This window comes from Hirundo rustica, chromosome 1, assembly GCF_015227805.2.
Source record: "Hirundo rustica isolate bHirRus1 chromosome 1, bHirRus1.pri.v3, whole genome shotgun sequence".
Taxonomy (NCBI): domain Eukaryota; kingdom Metazoa; phylum Chordata; class Aves; order Passeriformes; family Hirundinidae; genus Hirundo; species Hirundo rustica.
Genome location: NC_053450.1, coordinates 60,767,313 through 60,786,738, shown reverse-complemented (window position 1 = coordinate 60,786,738; position 19,426 = coordinate 60,767,313). Strand labels below are relative to the sequence as shown.

At 41.9% G+C, this 19,426-nt stretch overlaps 2 protein-coding genes across 3 annotated transcripts; one reads left to right on the top strand and one right to left on the bottom strand.

The window, feature by feature from the left end:
* Positions 1–5,900: 5,900 nt before the first annotated feature.
* ACOT13 (acyl-CoA thioesterase 13) lies at positions 5,901–12,238 on the bottom strand. Of its 2 annotated transcripts, none has more exons than XM_040073101.2 (3): positions 11,891–12,238; positions 8,755–8,939; positions 5,901–6,600 (listed from the first exon to the last, which is right to left on the bottom strand). In XM_040073101.2, the coding sequence occupies exons 1-3, from the start codon at positions 11,969–11,971 to the stop codon at positions 6,444–6,446; spliced, it is 423 nt and encodes a 140-aa protein (XP_039929035.1). In that variant the 5' UTR covers positions 11,972–12,238; the 3' UTR covers positions 5,901–6,443. The 2 variants fall into 2 exon arrangements, with proteins under 2 accessions (XP_039929035.1, XP_039929046.1); XM_040073112.2 differs by lacking the exon at positions 11,891–12,238 and adding an exon at positions 10,924–11,113.
* TDP2 (tyrosyl-DNA phosphodiesterase 2) lies at positions 12,058–18,543 on the top strand. Its single transcript, XM_040073091.2, has 7 exons — positions 12,058–12,249; positions 12,324–12,412; positions 15,030–15,197; positions 15,859–15,950; positions 16,429–16,547; positions 16,926–17,096; positions 17,889–18,543. The coding sequence occupies exons 1-7, from the start codon at positions 12,058–12,060 to the stop codon at positions 18,168–18,170; spliced, it is 1,113 nt and encodes a 370-aa protein (XP_039929025.1). The 3' UTR covers positions 18,171–18,543.
* The last annotated feature ends 883 nt before the right edge of the window (positions 18,544–19,426 follow it).

Genomic DNA, 19,426 nt, shown 5'->3' with positions numbered 1-19,426 from the left:
CAACCTGTTCTGTTTAAATACTTTTTTAGTTCAGTACAGGGGGTGTAAGACAGGCTGCTCATTTGTTCCTCATGACAAACCATACCATGCTTATTTGGGAGAACACAGGATTAGAGGAAACAAAAAATTGGAAAATTAATTTTGTTGAATGTGGTCTGTACTACCCAGCTACCAAACCTTATGCTTTTGCTGTTCTATCAGAGTGAGTTGACAACCATCACCATTGTCAAAGCAGTGGGGGAAAAAAGATAAAGGGGACCAACAGAGCATGAGAATGTTGGGGAATATGTTAGTTTGTACTTGCATCATTTGGCATCTTTGAAGAGTTTCTCTCTCCTTAAACAGGACAGCTTTTGAAGGAAGAAATTCAATTCTTGTTCTACTCTTTCTCAATGGAACTTCCAGTTCAATCTCAAAATATTCTTCTATTATGTTACTTTATCAAAGTGCCCTTCAGAAGTGAATGGAAGTAGTTCATAATACCTAGCTTTTGCTTTCAGGCCCTCTTTATATCAGCCTTGATGGCTTCTCTGTAGTCTTTTTCCAAAATGTAGGTTTTATCTCACACAGCTAATTTTCCAAAGCAGAGTTTGTCATGGTGTACACCTCATTTTTGGAGCTTTTTATAAATACAGAAAGGCTGTCTTAAGAATTTTAGTTACTACCTACTGTATACTGCCTGTGTGGCTCCTTTGGACATACAATTGAAATAACACCTAATATTGCCCCTGAATATGGGAGTTTACCTGGGCTGTTGCTTAAGGATTTGCCATAAGACCTTGGTAAGTGCCAAGGGGGCAGGGATAAATTAAGTAGACAGAAGGCTGTTAAATGTTAAATGCATGTCAGTGAATTGTCTGGTGAAGGGAAGCTTGCGTCAGGTGCTTCCTGGATGATGAGAAGCTTCTTAAATGTTACAGTCTGTACATGACTGTGAAGCTTCACTTCTGAAGCTTCTTCAGCTGTACAAGAGTTACCAAAATATGGTAAGATAGAACTGCTTTGCTAGTACTGCCAAAATGTAACAGGTCTGTAGTTAGTTTGCAGTTGATGCTCTTTGTCATGTCTGACTCAAATTATAAATTCCCTCAAAAGCTATTTTACAGCTTTAGTGTTTGTTTTATGGACATGAAAAGTGATCTATTAAGTGATACACCACGCAGTAGAAACACATTGGGATTGGTCAGTGCTTCTTTTTAAAAAAGGAAGAAGTTGGTTACTCAATTGGTTACTAATCTCTGACTATTGAAAGTTTTACATCAAAGGTACTGATCTCTCACTGCACGTTCATTTTTATTATTGCAAAATATCAGTTAGAAAAGCAGCAGGTGGAAAGATGAAAATTGGAACTTGTAAAATGACCTACACTTTAAAAAAATCAATTTCTACTTGATTGTACTTTGAAAATACAAACCTGAGGATCAGCCTGCACTGCAGTAAGTGGCTATGGTCCTTGGGAATGACCACATCTTTTCCTTGACACATAAGGTGTAATGTATTAGTTTTGAAATTACTTTGAAGCATCATACAAATGCCATAAACGCTTGATCCTTGCACAGACTTGCAGCTTGTGAGTTCTGTAGGCATCCTTCCCTTCCCACTCCTGTTCTCCTAGGAGAACACCTTTTTCTTACCCTGGTCTGCTGAGTCATTTAGGTTACTTGCTGTTACTGAGCGCCAGCTCGTGTTGAATCAGGATCTGGGGGCTTGAACAGTGAGAAGAGTCACTGAAGGATTTTTTGCCTCTTAGTAGTGAGATTAGTGTAATGGACTGTTGGAGGCTTCATTTCGTATTACATTAATGTTACTGCCATTGAGCATGATAGTTGAAATCAAGAATGAGTAGAGTACATTTACATTCACTAAGCAGATAGACATGCCATGTGAGTTTACTTAATTGCTATTTACTTTTATTAGCCTGGAATATCATCGCAGATTCTTCATTTTGCATTTATTGCAGCAGTAAATTCACAAGCTGTGTAAGCCTGCAGATTCTGGAACAGCTTTCTGGAGTGAAGTAACGGGACGAAACATTAAAACCCTTTAGGTCTGCAGCAGTAGGTGCTGCTTTGTGCACTGCAGCTGGGAAGGAGCTCACGAGGCTCACTGGGTAGTGTAGATGCTGTGGAGGGAGGGCTGTATCAGCTCTACAGGTTAACTGAAGCTAAGTGTAATTCCTCTTCTGCTTGGATGACTGAAATGCTTTTTAGGGCTAAAGATATCTGTGACCTACTTCTGCTTGGAAAGGATTTACATATGGAAAGGACCCTTAATTTAAGCACAATTACTGTATACTAGAGCACCTACTAAACAAACTGCTCTTCTGGACTCCTGAAATCTATTCAAGCAGCTATTGCTTTTAAGGGAAAGAAATCAAAGATCTAGAATTTGACTACAGTGTTACAAGTCCCAGGTACTGTCTTAGTAAACAAAAATAGGGGTCTTTTTGTTTGGTTGAGTTCATTTTTTTTTCCCCTGAAGGATAGCAAATGTGTCTTGTTTCATAAAAGCTGTCAGATAAATTTCTCCCTTTTAAGCAAGAACTGTGTATGCTGCTGTGTCCCACAACCATGGCAGCTTGGGATCCTGGTCTGCTGGTAGCAGTGGTTCAGAGAATGCATTGCAGAATGATGGTGATAACTGTTATCACGTTGGCCCTGAACTAAGTAGCAAAACAGGCATCTAGGTGGGGTTTTTTTCATTGCCATGGACAGTGAAGTAAGGGAGAAGTTTGGGGGTTTCTGGCTAAATGTTTCTTTTTTGCAGATGGAAATTCTAAAATTGTGAATGATATAATGTGATTGGAAATTCTTCTGTATGGCTTGGCAGTGGCTCAGGGCCAGTCAACAAAGCTGAAGAGATTTGAACTGCTGTTCAGAACTCTTACTTAATAGCTTAATTCACCTCCCATCCCTGCCCTCCCTGCCCCATCTCCATTAGGTGGTGGTTTGTGAATTTGAGAATTGTAAACCAGCAGCTCAGCCATGAGACCCCTGTGATGGGTGGCTAGACCTAAAAGATTTACAAGGAGTTCTGATAGTTCAACACTTGTTTCAGCAGTGACACCCTTCCTTACCTTTCCCTTAGTTTATCACTGATGTCTTCCCAAGAGCCGGAATCTTTAATGACTAAACCCCTTCTCACTGCCTCTTGATCTGTATCTGCCCTGATTAGCGTCTGGACCCCAGTTTCAAATGCCAGTGGGAACAAGTCTGTTTGGATTTCTTATTTTCTCAAGGCATCTGTAAAGCCCAGCTGTACATGGTGCAAGCCCGTGGCTGTCAGTCTGAATGCATTTGTGCAATAGCAGAGATGTGAAACCAGCATGAAACACTTGGCTGGCCAGGGTACTGCATGAAGTGGGAAGCTGAAGTTAATTCCACTGAGGGAGACAAACTTCCTCAACCTTTCATACACTATGAGGCTTCCATAAGAACAGACATCTAGACATAAGTATGATTTGGGTGTTTGGTATATTTAAAAGAAAATCCCCCAGATACAATAAACTGCAATTATGGGAGGGCTGATCTCATTTTTAGCTGTTAAGATATGGAACTTGCAGTTGTCTGTCACTTGCTAGCTATGTAATCTGGCATACTACTAAGACTCACAAGATGAGCTCATGAAATCACTTTATTTGCTTGCTTGTAAGGGATTTATGCCTAAATCTGCAGTGATGGAATCAGGTCAACCCCACAGGAGGTCTGTTTGTTCAGATGCCAGGTGGAGCCGTGTACCATTTGTCCTTATTACAGTAATTTATTTCCATTACTTTGCGATTCAGCTAAGGTAAGACACAGATTTTTCAACATGCAGGTTAGAGTGAAATCAGTAAAGAACACTTCCAAGTATTAAGTCTGATGCTTGACACTTTACTCTCCAAACTAGGCAAGCTGAATGGTGTCAATTCCTTCTAAGATCATCTCTGTGCCTGAGTACAGTTGTGAAATAAATTCAGAGGTCAGCATATTGCTGCTGGTGAGGGATAACAGACAAGGTTGTCTTAAAATAATCCATTTAATTAACTGCTTCTGAAATAACTGTCCAGCATATTAATGATGCCCCTCTTATTAATTAGGCAGTACTAAAATACTGTGTTGAATAGTCTGTTGTAAGGGAGAATAGAATTCACTTGTTATTTCAGGAAGGTTTATTTCTGTTTCCCTCAGCCTGAAATAATCCTTGCCAGGCTTGAACAAGAACAGGAGGATACTGTTGTTTCTGTGTTGAGGTTTGCCACCCTCAGTTGGCCTGGACGCTTTTCAGTTGTAATTATGTAGATATGATGAATACTAAGTGATAGAATGGGACCACTTAACTCTGATAGGTTCCTGAGGCAGCCAGCACCGATTGAGGGAAGTCATGTTAAGTTGCAGTGGGACAGTTACACAAGGACAGAGTGGCCCCAGCCCGTAGAGCTGAGAGTGTTCTCAATATTTTGGCACATAATGAATTTGTCACCTCCTTCATTCTCACCCTCTGCCTTTTATTTCAGGTAATAATCAAAACTGCTCTTGTGTTCCAGTGAGGGGAACAGGTTTATAGCAATTGGAGGGGAGTGGTTTTAACTATTTTCTTGCACCCTACTACATGAGTACATAAGAAAATTGGTAAACTTAAGAATGAGAAAAAAGATAACTGGAGATGCCAGAACATGCTAATAGGAAGATAACCAGAACAGCAATTGCCAAAGTCAGTAAGTGCATCCAGTTGCTTTGATGGATCCTCTCTGCTCATCCAAGTAATAGCAGAGAAACTGGAGATGCTTAAGGCTCCTAACAGCACTCCAGGCTGAGGGAGCCGTAAAGTGAGAATTTCATACAGTGAACCATCTAGTTCTGATGAGCAAAGATTTAAAACAAAAAAGGTTACTGCTGTAGTAGGCACCTTTGCAGAACTGTTTCAACAAAGCATTGTGTTTCTTTAAATGGGATTTCTGAGTATGAGTGCAAGAACTGGGGGAAAACCAGCTTTGAATGTACTGCTAAAGAGAGGATGCTACTATTAAAAGATCAACTAGCCACAGGCATGTAAGCTGTGTATGCTTCTGAGGCAGCCCCAGAGAAAAAGCTTTTCTGAGAATGTATATACCATGGAAAAACTGTTCTAAACTTGCATCAAAAATAGATGCTGGTGGCCTGAGCCCACTAGATACTTTTTTAGAGAACTTCCACTGAAGGGTTAGTTATCTGCTCATATTAGTTGTTTAAAAGTAATTTTGGAAAGGTTAATTACACATTAGTAAACTTGTACAAGTTTCTATTGGAAACCATTGTGAGCAGGTCACCTAATTCATTGGAAATTACTTTTTTAGGTTTAGGAATGCACAGAAGAAAACCCTAACTGCTTATCACAACAGTCAAACGACCGAAGACAGTGAGTCAGCTTTCGCAACAAAAAGGGCTCACACATGCCCTTTACTAGCATAGAGGAGAAGAAACGCACTGCATATATAGCATTGCTGTTCTTATTACAGCTTGATAGCCTTACCATGCCTTGTTTGTCAACAGTTGGAAGAAAGCAGTTAAGCCTGCCCACAACAGTGCAAGAGGAGACCAGGCTTCAGCTGATGAACAGCAGCTTAACTCTACCACATTCAACCCAGGTCAGATAACCTACAGCCTTAGCCTGAATGAAAGCTCACCAAAATTACTGGTTTACATCTGTAACATGCAGCTGATGGACTTTATACAAATATAATCACAAGCAGAGGTAGGGAGAGCTGAAAAGCCCACATGATATAACTGTATTTTCACATTCAGGGATCAGAGGGAGATGATGACATCTCAGTTGAATTTGTGTACAAGGATTCTACCACACCTTCTCTCAACTACTCCATGCTGGCAAACTTTTACTTAGTGCAAAGAGGCTACAAAACTATGAAACAATCTTTAAAAAGGTAGTTTCAGAAAGCTTTATTGAATACTTCCAGATTTGTTATAAATTCATCAGTAAATAATATTTCACATTAGCAGCTTTACACTTTCAAACCAGTTCTGGATGATGTTACAGGAACTCTGTACTACCATTTCAGGGAGCAAGTACAGTTTGTAAGCACTTCTAGTGGTGTTTGAGTGTGACTGTGACAGGCCTGAAGACAGGGTTGCTTTGTCACATGACAGCACAGGCAGAGAAAGCAGATCTCTCAAAATGCCGTCATGCTGGTTAACCATATGGCTGGTCCAAAGGCTCTTCCCTTCTGCTATCTTGACAAAAAAAAAGCCATGTGCCTCCCTATGTTGCCACACTCTGTTGTTCATCCCAAACCGAGGGCCTGTAGCCATTTCTGGTGGTAATTAAGAAATCTGTTCGTTTATTATAGAAGTGAGACAAATTCACTTGATAGAGACTATCACAACTTTGTGCAGATATTGTATAAGTGAGAGAATAATTCTATATGGGATTCTGAAGTCCAACACTATTATTTAAAATATTTTTTCATATTAATTTCCAATGAATTTTGTATGTCTACCTTGTGCAATTAACTTTCCTGTAGCCTTATTTGTTAAATCCACAGTGGCAAATGCAAGAGTTCTTCCTTGCTTCAAAATCTGAGCTGTAATCAGTATCTCTTCTCCAATCTTAGCAGCAGAAGTGTATCTTCAAGGAAGAAAAAAAGGAACAGGTAAGAGACTGTACAGAGGATAAATCCAAGAATATTCCTGCATTTAATATTACCATGAAGGAATTAGCAGAAGTGGGTAATAAAGATGCATCTCTGCCTGCCTACTTGCAAACCCCCACTTAATGGATTTGAGCTCCTCTGACTACTGGCAGTTCTAAGTAAGTATAAGAGTTCTCTGAGAAAATAGAGGCTAGAAAAAAACCCATTGGCTGGGTTCTGAGGAAAAGTCTGTTTTGGAACAGAAACAATGAGGTATCCAAGACTTCAGTTGAAAGTTCAGCTCCAAGTCCTATTCCAGCCACTGCTGGCTTCCTACAGTCGTTCTAAAGTAGTCTGGCTGCTTCAGCTGCAAAATGTCACTGTTAAAAAGGCTCCAGAAGGTCATTTCTGTATAGAACTGTGAGCATAGGTTAACTGTTCCCATACCCCGGTTAGAAGAAAGCCATGGAAATCTGGGCAGCCCTCAAATGTTGTTTCCATTCATTAGACAACTCTGTTTTTATTTACACGAGCAGGAGGGTGTGCTTTTAAAACATGCTCTTTGGGGAATAGGAAGAAACTTCTGCACAAAAATTCCCCTGAAAAGAATGAGGAGGCGCATGATCCAACTGTGATCTGAGGTAAGGGAACAATATTCAAACGTTAGAGCTGCAGAGGAAAATGAAGAACTGGAGGATGTTAATCTTGTTGAGATGAATTTCATCACCCAGTCCATTTTTATAAGTGACACCATGTCAGAAGAATGTCAGTCATGCCTAATGCTGATGCAGCACCAGCTCCATTGCTTGACAAGGGCAGGATTTCAGCCTTGTCTCATTTCCAGAAGCTGCTGCTGATCTTCTTGTGGTTACCAAAAAAAAAAAAAAAATTTCTGTTTCTCTCTGTTCTTTCCAATACTGAAATAGCTTCCTCATGACAACTTTTTAAAAAGCTCCTTCCCAAAAAGGAAAAAAGTTCTTGTAACACTATTTGATATCCAATCACACTTGTTTAATGAATGCAGTAGTCCAAGTTAAAAAAAGCTGTTAATATTGCTTCATGTAACATTGCCTAAAGGTAATTTTGGATCACCTCCAGAGACAGCACTTTCTTCAGATTTTAGCCCTTATGTAATTGGGTGGACATAACTGATAGTGCCAGTAATTCAGCCTCTTGTTATGCTACTGCAGAAAAAAACCCCATAATAATAGAAGAATTTTAGGTTTTATTATCCAGTAAGATGCTAGTTGTCACAGTGGTAGTATGAAGCTTAAACAGATGCTTAATCCTGTCTACCCAGTGGAGAAATCAGAAGGTGCTGGGAGGGAGAGAAAGGAGGGAACCTGGTGAAGATACTCCCCACACACTTTTAATGCTTGGTGTGGTTTTGGGTTTTTGGTGTTTTTTTTTTTTTTTTTTTTAAGGCAGTTTTGATGAGGAGTTACTTTTCTAGGATTTTTAATGCTCTGTGTTAGTTATTCCAAGTAGGATTACTTTAGTTCCAGTTGGTCATAATCTCTTCATTAAAAGTAATGAAGCAAAGCTGACAAGCTACAATAGCACGATCAAAGAAAGTTTCAGAACAATTGGTTTTTTAAGACACTGTGCTTTGAATTTTCATTACAGAAAGAACTATTCTCAGTATAAAACTACTTTAAAATGACCTAGAGCAAAGGATTCTTCTTCCACTGAGAAATTCTGATTCAATCTGTAATTCACCCTCTATATGAACACACAACAGAGGTAAACTCTTTCCTGCTTTAATAATTTTCTTTGGTTTATGGAGTAATACTAAAAAAAAGGGTTTATAGAAAGCTGCTTACCCTAGAGCTTGGGTTTTGAGGAGACATTGACATACCTGCACAAGCAAAAATTGAAACCAAACCAATTTCTTAAGAGTAAAATTAACCACATTATCAACATCCCATTATATTCTATGAAGGAATATGAGGGTCCAACTCAAAATTTGAAACCAAATGGCAATCTCCAAAAATGCATATGCAACCCCTTTAATTTATCAAAGCAGGACTTCTGAAACCAAAGAAAACACCCATTTTTAGTGAGTGCCACAATATAGAAAAGATGTACGGTGGAGTCAATAGGGGAAGAAAAGTTAATATGTTTTGGTAAGCATAGTGGATGATACCTACGTGATGTTCATGTCCACACTGACCCCAGGCATTGCTCTTTCTGTGTACAGCAATGCTGCTGTTGACACCACATCCACAAGTGTGGCTGTCAAACCTCCGTGTAATGTTCCACCTCTGTTTGTATGCTCCTCCTCCACTTTCAATTCACAAACAACTTTTCCAGGAGTTGCAGATTGGAGTTTCATCTGTATAACCAAAAAAGGAATAAAAAGCTTAGTGACAGTAGTACCAACACCTAATACTGCCCCCAATCAAACTGAAAGTAAATTTTGTCTGACTCTGGACTAATGAGACAAATTAAAAGATGGATTTGTCCCATTAGATACTACCATAAATTTTGAGAAGATTTGTCTTAGAAAAATCTGTACTTCTAATGCAGATAAATATTTAAACTGACAGCTTAACAGAACTTAAATACTTGCTATGCTGTCAGAAATTCCTTAGGAGGAAACTGTCTTCAGTTATCCTTTTGCTTTAATCTGTGAGTGAACGACCAGATTAAAGGGAACACAAAACTGCTCTAAGTATTTGTGTGTACCATAGTTGTGAAAGCATATTTGTTAGCTCACAAAATGGAAGTGAGACCACCAGTAACTCATTAATCATTAGATTAGCGCAACCTCAATAAAAATCAGTATTTTGAAATGAGCATTGGAAATACTACTGAGATTGGCCTCCCTGATTGGAAATTCACATGCGTGAATAGAAGCATCCAAGGCTGTATCACAGTGTTACAGGATCATTATCTGCATATACAGTTTTATTCCAGCCCACACATGGTAAATCCAGAATTACAGCTCACCTATGGTACCATGCTTCCCCCTATAACCAACACAAGAAGCTGGAATTTTGAGACCAAGAAGTTACTGCAAATCAGTATTTTAAAATCTCGACTTAAATTTCTTCAGTTAGTAGCACTATATTCAAAATCTGAAAGCACATGCAAAACGGGTCAAGTTCCACATATATACCATGTATAATTAAGACTTTGAATTGCTTTTAGATTATTAAAAGTGAAATGTGGAGATATTATATTTATTCCTACTAATTTTCAGGCTTTTTACATGGGCTTTTTAAAATTTGAATGTTTCCATCCTGTTACCAGCTGAGTTGATTTAAATCTTTTTTGATCTTAAAAGGTATTAAGGTTGAAATGTTTCCAGTTTCATCATCCCTTATTTACAATGAATGTAAGAGCTGTTTCACCCTTTCTGATAAATCAAAGTTTATCCAAATTTTGCAGACAAATGATACTAAGATCAATGATGATGCAGTACAGTCAGAAGACTGGAAATGGAAAAAAAGTGGTATTAAACAGAGAGGAAATTACTGAGGCAACGTCCTAATATAGAAATAGCACCTATATCAATGAAAACTGCAAGTTCTAAATCAGGCATGCTGCACTGCACTGGAGGCCTAAGCTTCTGACAGAATTTCTAAGGAGGACTTTACTGATGCTCAACACTGGGAGCAGATGGCTTGCACTCCCGTCAGGGACTGGGTGCTCCAACCCACCAGCGAGGTGAGGAAAGCATCTGGTCCCATGTGTCATTGCTTTGATCTGGCACTACAGGCCTGCTCTCCTTGACAAAAATAGTTCAGTACTTGAATGCTTCCAGGACCTACTCAGCTAGAGCTGCTGGTCTGTGCTTCTCCCAGCCCTGCTGTCCTTGTCCTCCCACGTGTCTGCCTTGGGGAACAGCAGCACACTGCTTCAGCTTCCAGGCTTTAAACCCTGGGTAGATACCGCTTTGGAGTTAAACCAGAAACTACGTCTGAGGCTGGAACTGAAAGGTTTCAGACTAAAATGTGTCTTCTCCAGAATAAAAAAAATCCTCTTGAGTCATTTAGTTATGGTGAGAGAGATTTCAGCTATCTCCCAGAAAAGCAGCAGTTACTTTTAATTCAAATACAACTGTACTTTTATTGTTATTATCATCAGATTCCTAGCATCCTAATTCTAGAAGGTTGCAGGAAAAATCTGAAAGTATTCCAGAGCAAGACTTGGAAGCCTGTCTCCCAAGGCTGAAATGCTAATATTTGCTCACCACTTATCAAGACTTAAAAGGAGAGTAAAGTTATCACAGTGAAGTGGTGACTAAGAACTAAATGGACTCTAAAAACTACCTTCTTAAAGCTTTACGCATTTTTAAAAAACTTTATACTCACCAACATGTCTTGGAAAAACATGACTGTAAGAACTACTTTGTGGACAGTTGATTTCTATTAAATGTATCAGATCATGCAGCTGTCTACAAAAGCACTACTTCCATTATAACATTTGCTCCTTCACAATTCAAAGCGTATGAAGTTTTACGTGGCTGATTTTTATATACTCCATCACTCCATGTCACAGTAACACAACTAAATAAAAATTAAAGGGAAAATTTAATGAGAACACTGAAACAGCTTCACAAGAACTTTCCTACACAGCAGCGATGCTACTGTATGCTACACAATTTATAGTGTAAATGAAGAGTAGCTTCAGCTTGGTTTTGAGCATAATGTAGCATGATACCGTAGCAGTAGCAGTAATTACATTTCTTTACACCGGAAGGTGCAGTGAAGGTACAGTGCAGAAATTCAGAGAGCACTGGAGTGCGCACTGTGCTTTCAGCCTGACTTCAGGCTCAGCTGCGAGATGTCATAACGAGGTGTCTTTCTAAGTTTAAACAGGGAAGAGTTTATTTCACAGTTTCACGGTCCTGGAAGTTAGCGGCTTCGCACGTACTGCGAAGGAAAGAATGCCACCTGCTGAATGACTCCTGAAGGTTATTCCGAACAACCAACCACCTTCAGAGAGCTGCTGCAAGGCCGACTGAGGATTTAACGAGTTACTGAATAACAACCGAGTTACTATTCTTCTCATAACATCGGTGTTTTCTACCCCGTGTGAGCAGCGCGGCCCCACGCCACGGTGCCGAGGCCTGGAACGCGGGGAAACCCCGCTCCCGACCTGCACCACCGGGCTCCTGCCGTGCCCCGGCCCCGCCGAGGCTCGGCCCTCTGCAGCCCCCGCGGACTGAGCCCCCGCTCCCGGTTCAGCCCCTCGTTCCGGCAGGGGACAGAAGGCCGTATAAACGCGCCGTCCCGGCGGGGCCGCGCTCCCGGAGCCCTGCCCTCCAAGCGCCCGTACCTTGCGGAGCACGCGGTCGAAGCCCTGCGACTCCAGCATGTATTTCATAGCCTCCTTCAGGCTCTCCGCCGTGAATCCCATGCTGCCGCCCCGCTGACCGCCCCCCGCCCGCGCCCCGGAACGGCAACCCCGGCGGGCGGTGCCTCCCGCCGCCTTCCGCCGCAGCCATGGAGGAGGTGGCCGGGGCAGCGCCGAGCCCGCCGCCGGCGGAGCGCAAGCGGCAGCAGGGGGATGAGGACGAGGAGGCGCTGCACGTCGCCAAGCGGAGGAAGGAGCTGTGCTCCGAGTTCGCCGCCATCACCAGCAGCGACGCCACCGTGGCGCGCCGCTTCTTGGCCGGCAGCGACTGGCACATGGAGGTACGGCCGGGGCCGGCGGGGCCGAGGGGCTGCCCGGCGGCGGCCCCTCTCTGCCAGCCGCCCTTGTGTTTCAGAGGGCGCTGAACGCCTATTTCGACCCGCCGCGGGACACGGAGGCGGCGGCGGGCAGGGCGGCCCGGGCCAGCGCGGACACCGGCGGCTGGTAGGTGACAGGGACAGGGGGGATGTGGCAGGAGGAGCGGGGACGGGGGTCGGGGACAGGAACTTCCCCGGGTGGAGGCAGGTTCCCCTCGGCGGGAAGGCGCCGGGGCCCCCACACCCGGGGAGAGCCGTCGCCGAGCCGAGGCGCAGCTCGGGGAGCAGCGCTCCCCTCCCGCCGGGCATCGCCCCTCGGCTGGCGCCTAGCGAGGCAGGTGGCTCCTGTTCCTTTTCCGCACCCGTTCTCGTCCTTTCCCGACGTTTCTCTCCCTTGGAGAGGATATCAGGCTTTTGGGCTGCATTTTCTCTCTGCGGATCCTGTGGACTGGTGGATTGCGAGCCTTTTGGAGAAGGCACAGGCGCGTTTTCTTCTCATTGCCTTGTGTTGTGCGGCAACACGTACGCAGGTTTTACCGTACGCACATTTGTATATGCGTAAATGATGCATATTTGTATTATACTGGATGTATGCGTATTTTTGCTTCTGTAAATAAAATTGGCATGTACACACACAACTTGTTAAATGTGAAAGTTAAGATGTAAAATCTGTGTCTTACATACACCATCTCACAGCACACCTGGAGGATATACTGAGTGTATTGATCTGCACGTGGAATTGAACTTTTCCAGATCCCTGCCTGCTGTTGTTAATTCAGATACCAACCAAGTAGCATGACACCCTCACATACCACCACCATCTTAGTGGGGTGGGAAAGAGAATTGAAAAAAAGGATGAAACCCATGGGTTGAGGTAAAAACAGTTTTACAGTATAAACAGAATTAATGACAATAATATAAAATTAATTGTAATAAGAATGGAGATAAAATCAGAGAGAAATGGAAGCCAAGAAAGATAAGTAATGCACAGTGCAATTGCTCACCACCCACTGACTGATGCCCAGCCCATCTCTAAGCAGTGGTTGGCTCCTCTTGGCCAGTTCCCTCAAAGTTCATTCATTGAACATGATGATCTATGGTATGACATATCCCCTTTGCCAGTTCACGTCAGCTCACTTGGTCATGTTTCTTCCCAGCTTCTTATGCACCTGGCAGGGCATGGGAAGCTGAAAAGTCTGTCTTGAGGTAAGCACTAGTTAGCAACAACAAAACATCAATGTGTTATCAACATTATTCTCACCAGGTTTGCTTGGCAAGGTTTTGGCAGTGAGGGGCTACAGTGGTAGCTCCTGCCAGAAGTTTCCTCTGTGTCCAACAGAGCCGAGGTCAGCTGGCTTCAGGGCAGACCCACTGTGGAACAATGCTGTGATAATGTACTTAAGATTAAAAAGTTGCTGCACAACAGCATCTGCAGCAGAAGAGAGAACCGAAAGCAGCCCTGCAGACACCAAGGGTCTCAGCCAAGAAGGAGGGGCAGGAGGTGCAGTAGGTGCAGGAGCAGAGATTCCCCTGCAGCCCATGTGCAGAGCATGGTGAGGCAGCTGTGCCCCTGCAAGCCTGTGGAGGACCACAGTGGAGCAGAGATCCTCCTGCAGCCTGGGGAGGACTCTGCACTGCAGGAGGTGGGTGCCTGAAGAAGGCTGATCCCATGGGAAGCTCACGCTGGAACAGACTCCTGGCAGCACCTCTGGGCACATGGACAGAGGAGCCCGTGTTGGAACAGGTGTGCTGGCAGGACTTGTGACCCCAAGGGGAATCCACTTGGAAGCAGCCTGTTTCTGAAGTACATAGGGTACGAGAGGGGTCGTGGAGAAAGTTGAAGTACTCAAGTTCTTTGGATTACGTTGGTTACTAGCTGATTAACTTACATCAGAATGGTAAATGTTATCTCGCATCTGTAAGGAGGGGGAAAAACCGATTAGTTCACCTGTGTACCACAGCTCTGTGTGACTGGGGCCTGTATTTTTTGTTTACTGTGAAACACGGTTAGAAACTAGAGGGTATTGATTAGAAATAGACATTCAGATGATGTGTATTGCTTAATAGTTGCTGCATGTTTTTACAGTATTAGTTGCTTGTGAGGGAAAGGACGGGGCGTACATGTGAAATGGCATGAAGGAATGCAAGGATAGGTGATAAGGAGAGGGACGTTCACCTGAACAGGACACAAGTATGCTAAACTCCAAAGGATACTGAGATAACAAGGCTCCTTGGACCTCCAGAACTAGATGACATCAGCCTTATGGTTTGGACTTTGACCAAACGACCAGTGAGCATGCGCAAGGAGACGGGGTGAGAAGTTCAACTCTGAGGAAGACAATTTACTTCATCCCTTATGACCCCTGAGACGACCACCAGAGACAAGTGCGCAGGCGGAAAAGGACTGATAAGAGAATTGGCATACGAAGTAGGACTGGGTGGAGCCAGGGAATGAATATGCGGAGATGTATTGCAAAACTTGCATATGTAACACTTCAGAGTATAAAAGAGAAGCCAGAGAGCGAGTGCATGTCTTTGGAGGAGATATCCCCCGTCAGGCCAGCTGCTGAATAAACGACATACCTACTTTAAAACTCGTTTTGTCTTTGTGTTCTAGAGTTTTCCATGTATCATCTGTGCTTTTAATCGACGTTGAGATCAATACGTGCTTTAGAATTTAAGTGAGTCAGTCACAGATAGGTTAGTATTATGCATGTTAACAAACAAATACGCTCTCCCTGTAGCATTGACCTCACTGCAGATGCAACTACAAGTAATGCTGGTGTCAGTAGTGAAGACTCGCAGCAAAAAGAAGATGACAGCAACTTCTCGCTGATCACCTGGAACATTGATGGGCTGGATCCAGGAAATCTGAAAGATCGAGCTAAAGGAATCTGTACATACCTGGCATTGTAAGTACCGCCTCCTCTTTGTATTGTCACGTACTTGGATTCAAAAGAAAAAAACCCAGCTTCTTGATTTCAGTATTTACAAGTCTTCATGCGTCAGTTATCGTAATGTTAGATGCAACAGATCAATCACCATATAAATGCTAAGTTGCTGAGAGTTGTTATACTGACTGTAAGAGGCGTGAACCTGTGCAGCATCCCAGAAGTTAAATGTTTTGAGATGGCTACTTTAAAAGTCTAATAATGCGCAATATTGTCCAAGCTGCAATCGTACATCATGAACATAGTTCATAATTGCATCGTGTACATGAGAATCTCCCAGAGAACATGTCCCAAAGCTACTTTGCAGCTGCTTAAGTTGAATTCCTCATGTAGTACATGAAACCTGCAAGATCGTGGTATAAGGAAGTCATGCATTTTATTACCATGCTGGTTTCATGTTCATAATAACAATTGTTTCTTCCCTTTAAGTAATGGTGGTGTCTACATGCTGCTAAATACAATGCAGCTGGCTTTTTCTTTTAGAGAGCAGATTATTACAAAACCTAGGAAAATGAGGGCAAGGTGCACCTGAAATCTCTGACTTTGTTCCGTTTAGCCTCAGTGTGTTGCAGTACTACATCTCAGTAATTAATTGAAATTTTTCTTGCCTTGCTGATTTCAGATACAGTCCGGATGTTGTGTTTTTACAAGAGGTCATCCCACCACATCTCCCTCTTCTCCACGTGATGGCAGGCAATTACACTATTATTCCGGGTAAGAAAAAGCCCTCGGGTGCTAAAGACAAAAAAAACAGAAAAAAAAGTTTGAATTTGTTCTGTCTCCCTTGCCAAAACCTGCAACTGTTTTAAAGAGTATAAAGAGTAAAGTAAAGAAGGAAGCCTTTAATGCTTCTGTGTTTTGGTATCAGCATGTATCTTGATGCAAATTATGCATATGCAAAGCTTGCTTTTCTGGCATTTTCCTTTGTATTTTTTTCTTCACTTTTGAAGATTGGTAGCAAGGGTAGTCAAAAAGTACCATAGATAAGTAATTTTTAAAGTATTTGCATTTTAAAAAATCTGTAAAATTCAGACTGTTATTATGTAACTTTTCACTAAAGACTTAAAATTCAACATATTCTCACAGGTTATGGTAAAAAGGTCTCTCTCAGTACCTTAGCTGCTTTATGGCAGTTCTACTGTGGCACAAGTAGAAGATTTCCTGGAACATTTCTTTGCTTGGTCCTCTCTAGGTAACATAGATGATTATTTCACTGTCATAATGTTAAAGAAATCGAGAGTGAAGCTACTGAAACAGGAGATAACATCTTTTCCAACAACTGCAATGAAGAGGAACCTTTTGGTTGTGCATGTGAGTGAGTCAGGATGTACTAAGCAGCTGTACTTCTGCCTTCCAAACAAAAAAATCCCAGGGAAGGCTGAACTGACTTTTTCTCTATGACAGTCTCAAAGAGCAGAAAAGCTTCTCCAAGCATATAGACCCAGCTGCATTTGAAACTGACAAATCTTTTATGCTTTTATGTTACTTACCATCCTTTGTTTTCAAGCCTCATAACCTCTGAAAACAAAACTAAAAGCCTGTTACACTTCTGTAAGCCCCTTTTCTTCAATGTAAAAATAATATTAACCAGAGGTCTGTCATTCAGTCATTTGCTTTGTGATTCGGTTTTGTCTTTGAGTTTATCATCATGGTGTGGCTAATAACACTGCCTCTTTGTTTCACACATAGGTGAGCATATCTGGTACTGAACTTTGCCTTATGACCTCTCATCTGGAGAGCACTAAAAATCACTCCAAGGAACGTATAAAGCAGCTACAAATAGTGTTAAACAAAATGCAGAAGGAATCTGAGTCCACCACTGTTATATTTGGAGGGGATACAAACCTCAGAGACAGCGAGGTAAATAGAAATAATCAACTTTATTATTTAGAGAAGATATTTTGACAAAACCTTGTCAGGGTTTTCTGTTGTCTTTATGAGGAATTACCTGCTGAGGCAGAACAGAGTATTCAACACTTATTCTTAAAATGTGGAACTGTGACTAAGTAGAAGTAAGCGTTGTTATAGCTGAGGTGATTTATATGGAGAACCCTTCCCAATAACAAAATAACAGTATTTATATTTGAGCAGATGCAGGCAGATTTGGTGGAAGTTTTGACTTCAAAAACATCTTCTCATTTTGAGAACCTGGTCTTTACTTGTTCAACTCCCCAGTTCTCAGAGCTTGTAGAATCAATGAAGGAAGAAGGTGCTCTGGAGAAAGAGATCCTAACCCCTGGTAATCAAGACATTTAAAATTAGTAGGTTTTGGCTTCTGATACTAAAAGGGAAATTTGTGCATTATTACTAGAAGGTCAGAGCTTCACCTCTCCCTATTGTGAAATTCCATTGCAGTGAACTGGAATGACATTGGTTTAGGAAACACAGTATTGGCCCCTATACCTTAACATTTCTATACCTGAACATTTGTTTTTGAACATGTTTTGGATTTACAGAGTGCTACAGGAAATGGTCATGCTTTAGAGTATGGAGAAATACCATAGTTTAGAAACATCCCAAGATCTTTGATTTTTAACAACTTAAGTTTTGCAGAAAAAAATCCAGTGCTGTGACAACTGAGTTCTATTCTTTGAAGGTAGAGTTTGTGAATTCACTCTCGTGCGGTTTTTTTTTCCCTCCTTCTGCCTTCAGGTTACTAAACTTGGTGGTCTACCCGACAACATTAAGGATGTCTGGGAGTTTTTGGATAAACCCCAACACTGCCGCTACACTTGGGACACGCAGTCCAACACCAACCTGAATGCAGATTACAAGTGCAAGATGAGGTTTGACCGTATTTACTTTCGGCCTGCAGTGGAAGGGGGGCATTTCGTTCCACGAAGCATGGACTTAATCGGTTTGGAGAAGCTAGAATGTGGCAGATTTCCTAGTGATCACTGGGGCATTCTGTGTAATTTTGATGTTATATTGTAAAAAAGAAGAAAAGACTTGACATCGTTAGTTTTTAAGTGATTTATTCTTGTTTTTACAAAATTTTACCCTCTCAGGTTAAGGTAGGCATATTTAAGTTTTCAGCCCTAATATGTTCTTTGTTCTTGGCTTCTGCAGGAATGGCTTAATTTCAAGCCAGGTTTCCCTTTTCTTGTTTTATGCATCTTTTCTTGAATCATGTTTTATAATATTTATTTTTAAAAATATCCACAAAACCAAACAAATTCTAGTTTTAAAAAGGCAGGAAAAGCCTGTAAATACAGTTCATAAACATACTCAGTGATTTAAGACACTTCTATTTTCGCATGTACTATGATCTCACAATAAAGGCTGGGTTTTTGTATTTCAAAACTACTTTAATTGTGCCTTCATTGTTTATTTTGTAACCATTCCCATCAGCCTTTAAGACCTTGTCTTTTGTAGGGTGTTTTGTATTAGCCTCTGAAGTTTGTGGTGAAGGTGCACACCCCTTCAGGCAAGACAGTAAAGAAGCTGAGGAAAGAATGACTAGGTTCTCACAAAATAAGGCCTTCTTTAGTAGAAACTGAACTACTGTTGAACAGATTTAACAACAACACGCCTTCCGTTTGACAAGCAAATGATACAGGCAGGTGCATGGAAGTTGTTCACTTGGGATGGTGTACACCCTACTTGGTGTTTATTAGCCTGGCTATGAGGTGCAGATTAAGACATGTCGTGTTTCAGTGAGCTCCTAGAAGCTGTTATAAACCGCTGGGCAAAGCCTGAACAGCTCAAGACCTTGCTGACTTCACAGAAGATCAGCCAGGCCTTCCTATTCTAAGAATGGTGTTATCAATCTTGTAGAAGCTGTTGCTTTGTAGATGTGCAATGCTGATGTAACAGGGAAAGGCTCCTGACTTTCAGATGTGAAGTTCAGTGCACAGTCATGGAGAAGAAGGACAGATAACCCATCTGTGATGTGAAGTGAATGGATTTGACGGCCTGAGGCTTTTTACTTCTTTTTGTTGTTGTCATTTGTCTTTGGTTTTGAGCCCAAAGCTTACCAACAGCTTGTCCTTTGCTGCGCTACTGTGGTGGCTTGGTTCCAGCCAGCCTGCCGCCCTGCCGCTGTCTCAGTCCCCTTCCCCAGTGAGGTGGGAGGAGGAAATCAGAAAAAAAAAAAGAACATCATAGCTTGTGATAACAAAACAAACTTGGTTTGGGGAGCTTAATTTGTTTTGGAAACACATGCTAGGAAGGAAGTTCCAGGGAGTTCA